Consider the following 17,287-nt stretch of genomic DNA (forward strand, 5'->3'; position numbering starts at 1 on the left):
AAAAAAAAAAAAAAATCAAATGGATGAGTAGTATATAGGAAGGTCATTCATCCGCCCAACAAATATCAAACACATGCTTAATGGCTAGGAAAATGTTAAAAAAAAATACCCAAATTTACAGACCCTCTCACATAAGGTAGGTCTACCATAACACTCCCCTAACGGCTATCTTAGCCAAGAGGTGAGCCGCTGTATTGGCAATCCTTCTTGTGTGCCTTAGTTGGAACGAAAGAAAACTTTGAAGCTGGGTTTTGGTATCTTCAATTAAGTGACAGTAACTGCTCAAACAGGAAGTTTTTTTTTTTTTTTTTAAAGAAATAGTAATATTTGAAGGTTTTTAATTTTTAGTATATTAATATTTTTTTTTTATTAAAAGATATACGTATCATGTTTTTATTGAACTTGACATGACAGTTTAATGGTTTATGTTAAGTATTGGACGAAAATTCACTTCAGAAAGTAATTTATCAATTTCACCAATCGACCTCTCAATTTATTTTTAATTAATTTTTAAACCATAAAAAATAATTTGTAAATTAAGTGAAGTACAACCAATTTTACATTTTTTTTTTTTTGTTTTTCTTAATTAGACCCAACAGCCTCCCTGTCTCTATAAAACCACCGGTGGCGGCTGGCGGGTGGCGCTGTGCTCTAATTTGCTTTTAACTCTCCGTCGTCTTCTTCTTCTTCTTGGAGCCTATGGAGACGGAAACCAAAGACTACGATACGGCGAAAGAGAGACCCAGCTCGAGCTCGGGCTCGGAGAAAACGAAGGGTGCTATGAATATACAAGGGTACCCAGTGAAGGGTCTGTCAATTGCAGGCCACGAAACCTGCATAATGTTCCCCACTCTCAAATTGGCCTTCGACATCGGCCGCTGCCCCCAGCACGCTATCTACCACGACTTCCTCTGTATCTCACACGCCCACATGGACCACATTGTGAGTCCCTTTTATGCTTTCCTTGGCTTCCTATTTGTTTTTGTTGCTGTTGGAATTGGAACTGGAACTGGAACTGTTTCATTTTTATTTTTCATGCATATGTTTTTGTTACACCATCTGGACAGCATCGTGGGTACTTCATGTTATTATTTGTCTTGATGTTGGTGTAGAGCTATTTATTTTGGTTCGGTATGCCCCTATTCTGTATTGGGTCTGTTGGAGTGTGTCATAATTTAGAGTTGTTAAATGGTAAATACTATGTAAGAAATTATGTAATTTGGAGTGTTTGGTGGAGTATTGTAGAGCTTAGGTATGGTTTTGAATGAATTTGGAATTAAAAGTTGAAAAATTCTTCAGTATTTGCAGTTTTGCTGTGAGATGACTTGTAATGCCTAGATGGTCTCAGTTGTAATTGTTGTGATGCATCACATTGTTGGTCCTTTTTGTCATTATCTGATGTTATGGCATATTATTTATAATTGTTTGGGTGTTACTTGCGACCTAATACATTTACAGGGAGGTCTTCCCATGTATGTTGCAACTCGTGGTTTATACAGGATGAAGCCCCCTACAATCATTATACCAAAATGTATAAAAGAAGATGTAGAACAACTCTTTGAGGTGCACAGAAGAATGGACCAATCAGAGCTGAAGCATAATCTAATTGGTTTGGATATTGGTAATGGCCAATCTTCAATTCTTTCACCAACTGAAAATTGGTGTCTGCTGCTCTCTTCTCGTCATAATTTCAAGTTAAGCTAATAGATTATGTTACAGGAGAAGAGTTTTATTTGAGAAAAGACCTTAAAGTAAGAGCTTTTAAGACTTACCATTGCATACCTAGCCAGGTATCATAATTAGTTGTAATTTGTTCTCTTCTGGCTTTCCTTGTAGATGCTGATCAATTAGTATATACTAGGAGCTATCTGTAAGTATTGAATGACCATGAATGATTCCTGGCAGGGTTATGTCGTTTACTCTGTAAAACAGAAACTTAAGCAGGAGTACCTTGGCCTTCCTGGAAATGAGATTAAGAATTTGAAGTCATCAGGCGTGGAGGTTTGTCTTGAGAGTTGCCTTCATAGATTTCTTGTGATTAATACGGGTTGGTAATTTGCTTCATTTACTTTAACAACACCCTTCATAATGCAATTTTTTTTGTCTAACTATTCTAGCACCTCTTGAATGCAATATTTTTCTTTCTCCTGTTAATTTGATAAGGAGAGAACTAGAAACGAGATGTGGGAAAGTAAGCATGGCCATGAGTAAAACCAATAGATATTCTAAATTTGATCGTTTTCACCTCCTTTTAAAATTCAAAATATCAGCGTATAGCATACAGTAATAAGATATGTTGTACTGTTTCTTGTTCAAAAGATTAGAATATCTTTCTTGTTATCACGCGTTCTTTCAATGTATGCAATTTCTTGTTGAAATTATTTGAGATGAAAATAAGCTTAGAGTTTTATGGGGCATAAGGACATGGTTGATAGATGTTTGCAATAGGAAGTTTTACTTCTAAACTTGATATCTTGGTGAGTGTTGGTTTTTCTCTTTGATTTTCTAATGCACAAAAGGTTTTGACATTTGGTTCTCTGGTCACACGGCCTTCATTTTTTTCTTTTAATAACTAAATCTCCCTCTCCCTACTCATCATGCTATTTTTGCTCACCTTGCCTTTTCCTCTTTGATATTCTAATGCACAAAAGTTTTTGGCATTTGGTTCACTAGTCACATGGCCTTCAATTTTTTTTTTTCTTCCCCTTTTTATAACTGAATCTCCCTGTCCCTACTCACCTTGCTTTTTGTGCTTATAGACTATACTTTATAACTAGGATGGGATTGCTTTTGCAGATTACAAACACTGTGACAGTACCTGAAATTGCTTTCACTGGAGATACCATGTCTGACTTCATAGTTGACCAAAATAACATTGATGTTTTGAGATCAAGGATTCTTGTTATGGAGGTGCATTTCATTACTTATTAAAATTCCCTATTTCACTGGATGTATTTATATCTAGTGCTCTCTGTGTGTGTGTGTGAGACACACACCCACTCCCACACATTGACACAGAAGAAAAACTATAAAAAAGAAACTTCAGTGATTTAGGGAAACATATAATGGTAACAATTGAATGCTGCTTATGATTGAGCGTTTTGCCTTTCACATAGGGTTTATACGAAAGATGGGCTTTTGCTTTGACATTTTGGAACATTGAGATTTAACCAGAGTATTTATAGTTGTAGTTTTAACCAAAAGTAATTCTAGATTTTTGTAGATTGCTATTCTCAATAACAAATACTTGATTTAGATCATGTGGACCAGGTGAGAGAAAGGCGAAAGCTTACTGAAAATCACCATATTTCTCCACTTCTTGGGTCTTTAATATTGATCAGTTGCAATTCTGCAACATGTGCTCTTCGGATGGGTACGATTTATAGTCTCTGCTCAAAGTGACACTTCCTATGTGTCATATCACCCAAGCATGCATGCACACAGAGATACATATGATGCAGTCACTCATATCCACTATCCTCAAATTCATGTGAGCATCTATGATAGGTTGCACTTTGACCGAGGCTCTTATATACTTTTATGATATTATACCTCATGTCTTTTCCTGCAGAGCACCTTTGTGGATAACTCCGTTTCAGTGGAGCAGGCAAGAGATTATGGACACACTCATCTATCTGAGGTTTAGTCTCCAAACCCTTCTATTAGAAACTATCATGTTTCATGCCTGCCCTCACTGGCCTCTATCTGACTATCTCGTATGATGCATCTTTCTGGGTGTACTTACTGTTTGTGTTTATTTGGTGGTTGAGCTGTCAGATAATAAGTCATGCAGAGAGGTTTGAGAACAAGGCAATTCTTCTCACCCACTTTTCAGCTCGTTATGGAGTTGTGGTATCTTTATACAAATTTCTGTTGTAATTTATTATTTCTGTCAGCAAGATATTATCTTTTTTTCTCTGATGAATCCTCCACTATTATCAATGGTAATTAAATTGTTAATTTGTACTTTGATTTATCAGGAAATTGAACAAGCTGTATCTGCGTTGCCTCCACCTTTGGCAGGTCGAGTATTTGCTCATACTGAAGGCTTCTGATGGGAAGTGCAGCAAAGAGATCTTTTTCTTTCTTCTTTCTGCATTAACCATAGAATGTGTTGATATTTATATTGACATAGCACGAAAGTGAATACAAGGATAAACACCTCGAAATTTTTATTGAAATTTCATAATAACAGTGATAATATGACATTGAATATTTATAGGCCATGATGAAGCACTAATCGAATCCTAATTAAAGAAATTTACTAGCGACTCCTTAAAATAAGAAAAAATTAAAGAAAAAAAACACTAATTAAAACTCTAATTTTTCACACAAGAAACTTAAATTAGCTTTTTTTCACAAAAGATTAAAAAGAAAATCCTAGTTACCATTTGAAATTTGTGTTTCTTAAATTACCACTTATCTTAAAACATGTGGAATATTTAGATAAAATGGAATGTGAATTTGGAGCCAATGTTTAAACTTATGACTTTTTGCTATAATAATATGTTAAATTATCACTTATTTCAAAAGTTTAAGCCGATAAAAAGTGGTGAATTGAATGCTACTTTCCAAATTCCAAGCTTATACACTATTCAGACGCCACCATCTTCCAAATATGTTTTGTTAACATTAGAGGTGTCGAAGGAATTTGCTTTTTGTGAAAAAAATTGAACGTCCAATTACCCTTAACAGTATTAGTTGCATTATGTTTCGTTTTAAACTAAGTTAAGATGTTTTGATGTTAGGAGTCAAATAAATTGTACATTTTTGCAAGTTTCATCCTGATCATCATTATTGAGATATGAGTAATGCTAGAAACAACACTTTATTTCACCATTATCATACATTACTAACGTGCTAATCCAATAATTAATTAGCACTGCCATATCAACATATTAATAATAGAATAAAAATGTGATTTCTAGCATTAGTCTTGAAATATATTTACAGAACACTAACACTACCCGCCTTCGACGTATTACCGAGACAAATTAAGGCAACTCAGTTGAACAACAATTTTTATTGGACTAAACACAAATTGATGCCATAAACCCTAGTTTTTGTTCGACATATGTCATAGTGAGGGGACTATTTGTAGTTAGTGTTTGTTTCATCTCACATTCTGGTGTCCTACCTGTTTGCAGTGTGAGGAGCCAGAGTAGATGAAGGCATAATAGAATTGAAGCTTAATGTTCCTATTGCAAGTTCAGATTAAACCTGACAAAGCAACATCCCCAAAGGAGAAAAGAAACACAAAAATTTACTGACAGTATAGGCCAGGCCAAATTCTGCAAATGCAATACCAGGAGCATTGATATTAGTGACAGCTCCTAGTTCTATGGGCTTCAAACTTCAACTTTCAGCTTCTCAACTACATTACCCATCAAACAACATAGTCTGGCTTCTGAGGCTAAAGAACAAACCATTCCCTCCATAGATCTCAGCTCCTGATGAGACTCAGGATGCAACACCAGCAAAGAAAACTTTTCATCCAGCACCAACCCAAGACAGTTGATGACAATGACATCTTCAAGTTTAGGAACCCAACTGCAGGCCTTCAAACCTAACTTAGATGACGTTTCAGAACATGGAACTGCTTGAGGAAACCTCTCATACTTCTTCAGCCACTTCCCTAAATACTGAATCAATTTCATCATCTCTTGCCACTCAACTTATTGAAGGAGGACGATAGTATCACTGCATCAACATTTGATGAGGCCAGCAAGTAGTGCAAACCCGTCGTGCGCCATCATAAGCAAAATTGAAGCATCCTTTACCCAGCAGGCTTTCTTCCCTGTGAGACTCTTTATCACTTACCTTCTCAATTGCTGACAAAGCCTGCTTCTCCCATTCCTTCCTCACATTCACCATGCTACTATAAGCATCTTTTGGAGGACAAAGAAAATATTTCAAAATGGCAAGTAATTCAGACGCCCCCAAGATCCAAAGCATGCTTAATACAAACACAAATCAAGTCTGACCTCTTCTTTGCCACAAGTCTATTGACCAAATTCGAATAACAAGAATGCTCAACAAGCCCATTAACAATCAAAGTCTCGACCAATTCCCAAGTCTCCAAAACCACGGACGCGTCCAAAACCAAACCACCAACATCTATTCCCATCAAGGACCCTAGCTTCTCAATCAACATCTGAGTATACCCATTATCGGACGAATCATCTAGTCAGTATGCTACTCTTTTCTTTTTGAAGAAACTTCACTTAATCTTCCTAAGCTTCCATCATATTTGTAATTATCTCCTTAAACTTAAAAAACTCACAATTTAATGTATTCATCTTTCAATTTTTTTCATTTTCGCTGCCCCGTTAGGATTTTTCGTAAAATCCTAACGGAGGTTGTCAAAATTTTTAAAATATCCATCCTTTCTTTTAGGTGAAAAAAAAAAATGCACGGATTTAGGTTTTGGTTAGGATTTAACTGAATTTGTAAAATACATATACTTGAATATTTGAAATTTTGTTTTTTAAATGGTATTTTTAAAATTTTGACAGAATTTAAAGGAAACTCTTAACATAGGGGTGAAATAATAAATTAAAAAAAAAAAATGAAAGATGAATGAACTAAATTGAAAGTTTTTAAAATTTAAGAAAATAATTAATTGAAAAAACATCGAAATTTTACCGGGGGTCAAGTGAAGTTTTTCTTTCTTTCTTTTTTTTTCTTTTTGGTGAGTGTATGCTACTACTACTCTCTTCTAGAAAATGTAGTGCATCTTTTCAGCTATTTGCTTCTTTAACACTCCTTTTCATTTTCTCAACAATAGATATAAGCTCTTCATAGATCAAGTAAAGATAAATAGCCTCTCTTTTTTTTTCATTTTTGCAAATCACATTGGTAAGCTCTCCCTACATAGTAAAAAGGAATACTGTAGCACATGATCGACCGAACTTCTCTGTTCATGTAAACAAATCTAACAATTCTTTTCTCCATCATAATATATAGCATTGCTTGCAGCGAAATCAGCATTCGGACAGAAAGGGATGAAGTGTACGTTCATATTTGTTGTGAACATCAGTGAAAGATAACAGAGTTGAACCTATTTTATTCAGTTAAATGATCCTATTTTCTGCTGAATGGTGTAACTACTCCTCAAATGCGTTCATTTTGTCTTTGAAGTTTCTGTCATCTTTACCAGACTTTTTCATTTTTGCTCCAAAAAGACTATTCACTTCCTCCTTTTTGCTCCAAGAATCATTAAGATCAGAACAAAAGCCTCCTCATGATAAAGCAGTATTGATCAGCACAGAAGGCCCATTAGGGCTTTTTTTATTTTATTAAAAAAAAAACAATAAATATCCAAAATAAATACATGAGGATTCATAAAGTTCTAAAAAATTAAAATAAAAACGCCAGCCTTGCTTTTATCTCATGCAGAACATGTTTATTCTTTCAATCTATTCTAAATCCTTTAAAAACATGCCACAGGCTCACCAAGAATCCTACTGTAGCATTTATCTTCAAGCCCTATTGCCATTCATAAACAAGGAAATGGTCCTTCCTGTGAAGAGTGAAGATAGTGAAGGTTGCACAGGTAGAGCCAAAGAAAACTACAATAGAATTTGTCAAAATATTTGTCTCATCCTTCAACCACCACTTGGTTGTAAATTGTTTTTCCAAAATACATATTTCAAGCAACAATCTCTGCTACAGAATAAGAGCAGCTCAAATTAGATAATAATTCTGGACAAGCACAACTTCTCCAGTAGCCACAACTAGAAATGAATCCATTATATATAATGTTTACAAAAATCAGATTCCACAACTATTCTCTACATTTAGCACCAGGTGACAAGCTCTTAAAGAACATTTTATTAATTAAAATATCCATCACCTTCCCACTCCTCTCCCTCTCCCCATCCTTCCTCTCCCTCTTCCTCCTGTACTTCAGCTAACAAGTCAAAGAACTTCTGCAGTAAGTATATGCCGACCAGAGCATAGAGACAAAAGCTAAACATAGAATAACATTTATGCATAACTCTTCAAACGATTCATTCATAAATTTAGTAACCGATATATTTCTCAATTTCCAAGTTGACACAATTTTGTTAATTTTCTCTAATAGATTCAAATTTTAGGTGAGGCCATTACATGCTGTGGCAACCAGTTTCTACACAAGTTTCTCTTTCGCGTAATAACTCAACAAGATAAATTTGAGTCCTTTTTTTTTGACAAGTGTAATGACAGAGATAGATCAGGAAAAAAAAAATCAAATAGAAACATAAGTAAAACCAACCAGTTTCTCAAAGCTAATGATTAGCCTCAGTAGCTTGGGCATTGGCATTGAGATCATAGCCCCCACTTGTTGATGGCACTGGACTGGCTTGATACAATGGCGGTGCAACCATACGTGGGGCACCATTGGGAGTGGCTGCTGCTGTGCTTCCAGGAACTGTTGTGGGTGCACTCATAGGAGGCCTTGGAATAGCATTCAATTGACCAGGTAAGGAAGGAGCACCAGGTGGAACCATCATAGGTGCCATTGTCGGAGCAGACATATACCCTGCCAACCCCAACAGAAATATTGAATATAGTACATCCTTAAGGACAAAGGAAAGATTGCATGTCTTGCATATGGATCAAACATGATGGTATGAAGATCCAAGCATAAAACATAAATGTGGAAGACGACTTGCATAAAAAGTCTATCACATGTGTCTGACAAGGATAGAAAAGTAAGCTATTTGATTGATTGAGAACATACTGGTAGTATTTTAGAAAACACGCCAAACACATAAGGAAATCTACCAAAGTTCTTGTCTATCTACTGTTTGATTACTACGATGTGGGGAACGCACTGAAAGTTGGATGGCCTACAGCAGCATAAATCACTAGAAGGAAGAACAGAGATGTGCACAATAATTTCAATTGGCAGTGGCAACAGCAATACATCTAGTCAGATACATCAAAACTGTTTGAACTAGAAGAAACGATAGCAGGCACATACAAGGTCAAAACACAAAATGAGAGTCTACATGCAAAATGTGCAAAAACATGGACCGATGCATGGACCACAAATGAGGTGCGAATAATATATACACTATCCAATTTACCTGGAGGTCCGGCCATTGGTCTTGGTAAAACAGGAGGCCTAATCCCTAGGAGTAATGGTGAACTTCCAGGTATCTGTGACATTACGGGTGTAGGTAGAACCGGAAGGCGGGGCCTTTGACCCATTAGATGTTGATTGTAAGCAGCACCAACCTGCTGGAATGCTGCAGCTTGCCCAAGATGTTCCTTAATCCTTTGGTCGATCAAGCTTTGGGTTTGTTGCTCCTCGAATTGTTGATAGTATGTCCGAACATTGTTCTTGTGCTTGTAACCTGCATTGTGCTGCTTTCTTACAGATGGCTGAAATATAAAAACAAGATTTTCAGCATTACAAGAATGTTCATTATCTCACTTTCTAGGAGCTGCAAGTATGATAAACATGAGACTGCACATAAAATATTTCAGACTTCAAAAGGCAAAGATACTGGGAAATCAGGTTATCACCGACATGCAATTGTTTTTATAACATTAATTTCAAAAAACCGAAGAGCCTAGTAAACCCACAACAACAATTAACAAAACCTAGAGCTTGCAAATAATAGGCTAAGCTTCATTTAATTTTTATTGTGATAAGTGATATTGACAATTCAAACTAAGACCACAATCAAGTTGAAAAGGCTAAACCATTAATATGCTAAGCAAAGCAGCTCTGGTACAACAAGAAAAGTTCGGGAAAAACTATTCTGATTCTTACATGCTATAAAACGTCCATTGACAAACAATACCAATTGTATACAGAAAATAATCGGACTTCCTTAGGAGCCAACTTATAAAGAGACCCTGCGACTCAAAATGACAAAAACCTTAAAGACAACTAACCTCCCAACATCAACCATATTGTATTCCTTAGACTCAAAAAAACAAACAAACAACCTTCAGTTCTTTGTTTCACAATTAAGCGACCACCCAAAGAGAAAATTAAAAGCACCAAAAAATATTGCACATGTCAAAACAAGGACAAAAAAAAAAAAAAAAAAAGACATTTTCTAGTAAAGAAAAACCCCAATAAGAAAAAAAGTTAACTTGCATAGTTCCCCACTTAAAGTAACTAGCCCCTGCACTATTTGCAGTCAACTTCAGTGAAAGAAATTGACAACATTTGCGTCATGGGGTTCAATCTTGGCACTTATGCTCAAAAATTTCGCAACAAATTAACCAGAGAAAAAGACAAGATCAGAAGCTCTTAGAACATATACACAAAAAACCAAACGCATCAATCAATTTTGAAAATCATCAAGTGGAACAAAGGGGCTTACGGAATCGTGGGTCAAGTACGTGTCACAATAATCACAGTAGTATCTGCAAAATCATATCCCTCAATATATATATATCAGCATGAAAAATTCATAATAATGAGGTATACACGAAAGATCGCATAGCAAAGAGGACAAATAAGAACGCACCGTGGCATGGCTGAGTGTAGCTCGAATTGTATCTGATTGCAGAGCAGAGAGGACCTATGTCACGCCAACTTTGAATCCACAATAAAGGGGAAACTTCAGGGTGTGAACTAAACTTGATTCAATTTCACAACGGAAAAGAGTAAAATAAACATTTGACAAATCTAAAACAGAAAATTTCAAACTTTCAGTCCACCTGTCCAATAAACCAGAGCACTAAAACCTCAATTGTATAATATGTTGCTTTCAGCTATATTAAAATTTAGGGTTAAATACATTTTAGCCCCCCAAACTACCATTTTATGATCTTTTGGCCCCATCCGTCCATTTAGGCCGTCAATTCTAACAGAAATTGGATCATGTGCACGGCACGCGACTCTTTTAGCCCAAAAATCCGAAAATACCCCTCCCTTAACCGTGGGAATTTCAAAGTGTAAGAGGGGTATTTTTAAATTTTTGGGCTAAAAGGGTCACGTGCCGTGCACATGACCCAATTTCTGTTAGAATTGACGGCATAAATGGACGGATGGGACAAAAAAAATCAGAAAGTGGTAGTTTGGGGGGCCAAAATCTAAGTATTGGTAGTTTGGGGGGCCATCTGGAAAAAGAGTAGTAGTTTGGGAGGCTAAAATGTATTTAACCCTAAAATTTACCTTATCTTATGTTGATGACTAGGGCGTCAAGTCGAAGTCTCTATTCTGGTATTAATTATCCTCTAATCCTATATGACACCATACTTCCTTTTCTTTGTAAATTAAAACTTACAGTTGAAATGATGAATCTACGTCTCAGTAAGCATATATAAAAACAACATCAATAATAGTATTACCATGATAAACAAACAAGTAAATCCATACATCCATAAGTAAACCTTGTGACCAAAATAATCATTTCTATCTAGAAATAATCAGTTTTCAAAATAAAATTTGTTTTCTCGTTTCTTTATAAAAAATTCTTTCACTTTTAAAAATCTCAAGGCAATTGTGCCATAATCTATTTCCCAATAGCCACTGCTACCACTGGAAATACCGGTATACTGCTTTCATAATTTTCGCATTCCCTGGTAGCTACTACTATCGCTAACAATTCTGGTATACCACTATCATAATTTTCACATTCCCTAGTAGCTAGGAGATTGGAACGCCTTCAAAGAGATTTTATTTGGGATGGTCCAGGCGGGGAACCCAAATTGCACTTGGTGAATTGGGAGACTATTTGCTCCCTAGTTCCTAGAGGGCCGTTGGGTATTAAAAATCTCATGTTGTTCAACAAAGCTCTCCTCGGTAAATGGCTTTTGAGATTCGGGCATGAGGGACATTCTTTATGGAGACAGGTGAGTATTATGAAGTACGAGATCCATAGAGGGGGTTGGTGTTCAAAGGAAGCTCAAGGACCTTATGGAGGGAATATTAGAAACGGTTGGGGTTCTTTTTCCAACTTAGTTTCCTACAAGGTTGGGGCCGATTCCCGCATTTGCTTTTGGCATGACGTGTGGTGCGGAGAAGGGGCTCCTAAGTATTCATTTTCAGAATTCTATTCCATAGCTCGTAACGAGGCCTTAGTGTCAAACTATTTGGACCTCTCTAGTTCCCCAATCCATTGTAATCCAAGTTTTTCATTACGGTAGCCCATGATTGGAAACTAGAATCTCTTGACGACAACTTTTTTTTTTATGACAAAGGACCCCTCCAAGATAGAGTCACTTCATATACCAACTTTTGTCAGGTCAACCTCGGACCCGTGTAAAGAGCCCTCCACACAGATCAAGTAATACTCCGTGAGCTGGCCCCAGCCAAGAGGATTTGAATGTTAGACCTCGTGGGACTACCACAAAGACCAAGGCCCTTACTACTTGAGCCAACCTCAAGGTATTATACTCTTCGAATACTCATCCGAGAGAAGTGGGGATAGTATGTTTTCTTTAATAGGTAATCAGAGAAATTTTATAAAAAACGTAGGTGCCCCTAAGCATACAGGAAGTATACAAAATGACATAAAAACAAAAAGGGCAAAGAAACAAGGGGAAAAAAAGAAAAAAAAAAAAAAAAAACCAAAACCCACAAAGACCCAACCACAACAGAAATCCCAAAACACCCCAACAAAAACCAGCCCAAAAACCCTCAGTAACATTACATCACAGCAAGGCCCTCTTGTTTTTGCCCCAAGTAGAACCAAGGCTCCTAGCATCATAATGGATAGTATGTTGTGAACACCATCTAGCAGGCACGACTTTGCAATATGTTACAGTCAGGTGAGCATAGTTCATTCCCTTAGAAAAGTATTTGGAAGGTTAAGGCCCCTCCTCGCATTGCTTTGTTCTTATGGACAGCAGCAATGGGTAGAATCCTCACAGCGAATAACCTCAGAAGGCGGTGTTTCCATCTAGCTAACCGGTATTGCCTTTGTAAAAAGAATGAGGAAACTATTAATCATCTTCTCATCAATTGTGAGTATACTGCTAATCTCTTGCACTTGGTTCTTAACATTTTCGGGGACTATTAGGTCATGCCTAGTAACATCCTAAAGCTTCTTCATTGCTGGAAATTTCAAGGGCGGAGACACCCCAAAGAGGCAATATGGAAAGTTATTCCTACTCTCTTAATGTGGAGCATTTAGAGAGCAAGGAATCGGCATCTCTTTGAGGACAGCGAGTCCAATGAACTTTTTCAAAAATCCTCATTTCTGAGATCTCTTTTGGATTGGATTGTAAATGTTTCTAATTTTGACTTAGAGAATCAAGTAGATTTGATTTGTTTTCTAAATTGGAGTAGCCTTTAGGGTATTCGGTTCTCTTGTATGCTTTTCGTGCACAAGGGCTTGCCCCTTTTCTTTCAATAAAATTATTATTATTCATAAAAAAAAAAAGTACACATCATTAAAAAAATGCTCCCATACTTCACAAGAAAAGGCAATAATAACTAGTGGTAGGGTCTATTACATATGTTAGTCCATATAAAGCAATTTATGTAAGAGCATAACTAAGTCCACAACAAGTTACACAACTCAACAAAAACAAACTGCATCGTTCAAACTAACATAACATGAAATTCAGTAGTACAGCCACCTTCTCAGACATGTCATGAACACCATGTAAATCCACCAAAACAACAATATAAACTAAATAGCAAAGCTATCCAGCTTGCATGCTAACCAAAAATGAAATAATATAACCACCATTTTCCTCATTATTCCACGGCAAAGAGTCATGTATTTTAACACAAGAACCTATGCATAACCTTCTCAACAAACCAACAACATTGTAGAGAACCATATTACTTATCACAAAATCATGCTAGTTAGATTCATAAATGATTTAACCCAGAACAGCAAGTGATAATCCAAACAACTAGAATTACAACTTATTAAAATCATCCCCTTTTGTTTTTCTTTGCTATCAAGGTAGCAAGGTTCCTTCCAAACAGTTTTAAAAAAAAAAAATCGAGCTTTAAGCTTGTGAGCAACTTGTATACTTGGCTGAACTTTTTCACAATTCATATTATCAAAATTCCAGCAACTACGCAATTTTAATATAAAACTTATTCCTGCTTAATAATAATTTAATTGTTTCAAGAGAGCAACGGCATCCCTTTCAAGTTTCAAACCCTTTTTCCAAGTGACATTCAGTTATCCCCAATTCTTCCTCTCCTCATACTTAGCCCAAAATCATGTTGTTTATAAATAACAATTTACCACTCCAAAGCATACATTATAAATGACAAAATCTAACCAATCCATAGGTTATCCAAATGAATACACCAACGTTAGCTTCATGAAATTTATGCTACCCGAAAATATAAATTGACACTCTGTAAAAAAAAACAATCATCAAATCATCTTAAGGCCGTGTGGTCCAAACATCAAACTTTAACTTGAAAACAACATGCCAGGAAATCCAGCACCTAATCAATCGAAGGCCAATTCATGCAACTTGTACACTTTCTAAAAACATCAAACAACTCACAAGAAGTTTAAACAATCAATTGCATTTTCTATTGAATGTTAATTAATTCACAAGAAAATCCATTAAGCATCTGTAATTCCAAAAGTCTCAAGACTCTCAACCATATCAGTATCTAATAACAAATAGAATCCAAAACTAATATAAATTCTCTACATGCTATTCGGGACAACCTTTAATCCGAGAATCACAGCCCATATTAGCACCCACTCAACAAATGGAATCCGAAGCTAACATCAATACTCCACAATCGAGACAAAACCGTAACATGCAATATATAGATTTACGGTTTCCCCCTTCGAAATCCCCAATTCCAATTGTTAATTCTTTAAATAGTTGTCAAATACAAATACCCATATCCGTTCTTACCAAAAATTGAACTCAACTAACACCCACACTTCGATACAAATTGAAAAAGGGGGTTTACTGGGTTCTACCACAATTTCTACAATTCGCCGCAATTTTGACTTAAATCTTCGAATGGGCATTCAAAGAAAGCTACCGATTCATCATTATCAACGAACACTGAAAATTTGAACCCCAATGGGAGAAGAAACCAAGATTTGAGCGAGCGAGAGAGAGAGAGAGAGAGAGAGAGAGAGAGAGAGACGAGAGAAAGAGAGAATTACCTCAAGTAGTTGCCCAACCAAATCCTCTTGGTTTCCTGCCTTCGGTGATTACTGACGAAGAGAAGGGAGAAATTTTGTACCGTTGAGGGGGAAGAGGGACTCGGGTTTGAAGGGGGAGAAGGGATGTTGGACTGTTGGACCGTTGGCTGCTCTTTTCTTCTGGGCGGTCACGATGGTCGGTGGGTGTTGGGACCGTCGGTCGTTGCTGTTGCTTCAGCCGTCACTTGAATAGAGAGTCGAGACCAGTGTGGGAGAGAGCCAGATAACAGAGAATGAGATTGAGCGCGCTATTTTTACCTTGTACTCTTTTAGTTAGGGTTTTGATTTTTAATTATAAAAAAAAAAAAAAATATCTAATTTAATTTATATTTATGGTTAAATTTCTAATAAATTCCTAATCGGAGCGTCATTTGAATTCAATCCCTCACTTTTTGTAAGTAAGTATTATGTGCTTAATTTTTTCACGAATTTGAAACAGGTCCTTCCGTCATTTTTCCATCCATTTTTCTAACCACAGTTAGTGCCACGTCAGCACACTAACCACATCATCTTAAAATAATATTATTTTATTTAATTATTAATTTAAAAACATAATAATATTTTTTTAAAAAAAAAAAAAGAAGAAAAATAAACAAAAAAGGTATGGAATTAGGAGGGCTGCCACCGAAGGTGGTGCTGCTCCCTTTGGAGTGGCCTGCCCCATTCCCAGCATGAAAGCTAGAAAATTACAGGAACGTCCAATAGCTCAAGCAGTACCATCAGACTAAGTTGACTAACGAATTACAAGCCAAAATTTCAAAACAATTTCATTACATGCCCAAACCCCAAATCAAGGTTTCCAAGAAACAACATTCCTACAACTCATCAAGTCATTGAGACATTTCTACAAACAACTTGTATGGGGTGTCTCCTACCAGATTTGGAGAAATTATTTTCAATTCAAACAATTTCCTTTTTACAACAACATCAATTAAAATTGTATTTCAACAACAAAAACCCATAGAAATCAATTTGATAAGCTTGAAAATTAATCTCGGTGTGGTTGACTAACTAGCCCCATATTCAGAATGGCATGTAGAAGCAAGAGAATTGTTGTCAACAAACAGATTTTGATTCCCCTAAGCTTCCCTTCTGTAGGAACTCATAAATTATAAAGATTGAGTCATTAGAATGGCAAAAACCAAGAATTTTAACAATGTTCCTATCTCTGATCTTTGCTAATGTCTTGATCTTTGCCTTCAAACTTTTGGATGTGGCTCCCATAATTATATAGGTGTGGGTATTTTGTGGATTGAATGTTTGTTTCTTTATTTGGAGTCAAATGGGACGGAGGCTGTGATGGTGCCTTTGATGGAGGAAAGGAAGATGGAGAAGATGATGATGGTGATGAATGAGAGCAAAGCAGAGTCGAGAACAACAACAACAACAACAACAAAATTTGCTCAGTGGCTGGGGGTAGCCGTGCGGCCACCCCCGGCCCTTGGGGGTGGCCACCCCCTCCCCAAAGGGGTGGTTGCTACCGGTAGCCACCCCCAAACCCCCTTTTTTTCTTTTCTTTTTTCTTTTTCTTTTTTTTTTTTTTTTTTTATAAAAACAACATTTTAAGTTTTTAAATTAATAATTAAATAAAATAATATTATTTTAAAATGATGTGGCGAAAGTGCTGACGTGGCACTAACGGTAATTAGAAAAATGGATGAAAAAATTACGGAAAGACCTGTTTCAAATTCACGAAAAAGTTAAGCACTGAATACTTACTTTCAAAAAGTGAGGGATCGAATTCAAATGACGCTTCAACTCAGGGATTTAGTAGACATTTACCCTATATTTAATAAGTATTTTTTTATTTAACAAGTTAATCCAGATCGACATGCTTTGACCTAAACTCAATTATACAAAATTTTTGAATCCAACAAAAAAAATATACAAAATTTTAACTTGTTAATTTCGTATTAAATTTACCTCAAATTCACAAATCATATAAAAAATTATCAGTCTTATCATGTTGGTTTCTCCTCTATTATCAGCTCTACAATTTGATAGTGGCATAGTGCAGTAAATAACCTTGACATCATTATTAAGGTAATTAGTCATGGTTAGGGCCGACCATGGTGGGGGGCGGCCAGAGGGGGGGGGGGGGGGGGGGGGATGGGGATTTTTTGACCTTACACCCCGTGAAAAACCCCATGCACCCACGCAAGGCGGGTGGGGATGGGGCGGGGATGAAC

The 17,287-nt window shown here is 36.4% G+C and overlaps 2 protein-coding genes and 1 pseudogene across 5 annotated transcripts; 1 reads left to right on the forward strand and 2 right to left on the reverse strand.

The window, feature by feature from the left end:
• Positions 1 to 629: 629 nt before the first annotated feature.
• LOC133880330 (tRNase Z TRZ1-like) lies at positions 630 to 4,213 on the forward strand. 2 transcript variants are annotated; one of them, XM_062319283.1, is made up of 8 exons: positions 630 to 942; positions 1,459 to 1,621; positions 1,720 to 1,790; positions 1,906 to 2,001; positions 2,797 to 2,910; positions 3,572 to 3,640; positions 3,778 to 3,852; positions 3,981 to 4,213. In XM_062319283.1, the coding sequence occupies exons 1-8, from the start codon at positions 700 to 702 to the stop codon at positions 4,053 to 4,055; spliced, it is 906 nt and encodes a 301-aa protein (XP_062175267.1). In that variant the 5' UTR covers positions 630 to 699; the 3' UTR covers positions 4,056 to 4,213. The 2 variants fall into 2 exon arrangements, with proteins under 2 accessions (XP_062175267.1, XP_062175268.1); XM_062319284.1 differs by having other exon boundaries at positions 3,778 to 3,810.
• Positions 4,214 to 5,211: 998 nt separating this feature from the next.
• On the reverse strand, positions 5,212 to 6,176 carry LOC133880622 (uncharacterized; annotated as a pseudogene).
• A 1,380-nt stretch (positions 6,177 to 7,556) lies between these two features.
• On the reverse strand, positions 7,557 to 15,345 carry LOC133879978 (U1 small nuclear ribonucleoprotein C-like). Of its 3 annotated transcripts, none has more exons than XM_062318814.1 (6): positions 15,060 to 15,345; positions 10,476 to 10,543; positions 10,329 to 10,371; positions 9,075 to 9,372; positions 8,258 to 8,524; positions 7,557 to 7,912 (listed from the first exon to the last, which is right to left on the reverse strand). In XM_062318814.1, exons 2-5 carry the CDS (start codon positions 10,481 to 10,483, stop codon positions 8,271 to 8,273), a joined length of 603 nt encoding a protein of 200 aa, XP_062174798.1. In that variant the 5' UTR covers positions 10,484 to 10,543; positions 15,060 to 15,345; the 3' UTR covers positions 7,557 to 7,912; positions 8,258 to 8,270. The 3 variants fall into 3 exon arrangements, with proteins under 3 accessions (XP_062174798.1, XP_062174797.1, XP_062174796.1); XM_062318813.1 differs by having other exon boundaries at positions 10,476 to 10,582; XM_062318812.1 differs by lacking the exon at positions 15,060 to 15,345 and having other exon boundaries at positions 10,476 to 10,591.
• Between the last annotated feature and the right edge of the window lie 1,942 nt (positions 15,346 to 17,287).

The sequence above is a fragment of the Alnus glutinosa genome, chromosome 10 (genome assembly GCF_958979055.1).
Source record: "Alnus glutinosa chromosome 10, dhAlnGlut1.1, whole genome shotgun sequence".
Lineage (NCBI taxonomy): Eukaryota > Viridiplantae > Streptophyta > Magnoliopsida > Fagales > Betulaceae > Alnus > Alnus glutinosa.

Coding starts and splice junctions, on each gene's coding strand:
- LOC133880330 (XM_062319283.1), top strand. CDS start 700: ATGGAGACGGAAACCAAAGACTACGATACGGCGAAAGAGAGACCCAGC. Junction 1,622..1,719: donor TCTAATTGGTTTGGATATTG/GTAATGGCCAAT, acceptor ATTATGTTACAG/GAGAAGAGTTTTATTTGAGA. Junction 3,853..3,980: donor CAGCTCGTTATGGAGTTGTG/GTATCTTTATAC, acceptor TTGATTTATCAG/GAAATTGAACAAGCTGTATC.
- LOC133879978 (XM_062318814.1), bottom strand. Junction 9,373..10,328: donor CGTACTTGACCCACGATTCC/GTAAGCCCCTTT, acceptor TTTATATTTCAG/CCATCTGTAAGAAAGCAGCA. Junction 8,525..9,074: donor ACCAATGGCCGGACCTCCAG/GTAAATTGGATA, acceptor TGGGGTTGGCAG/GGTATATGTCTGCTCCGACA.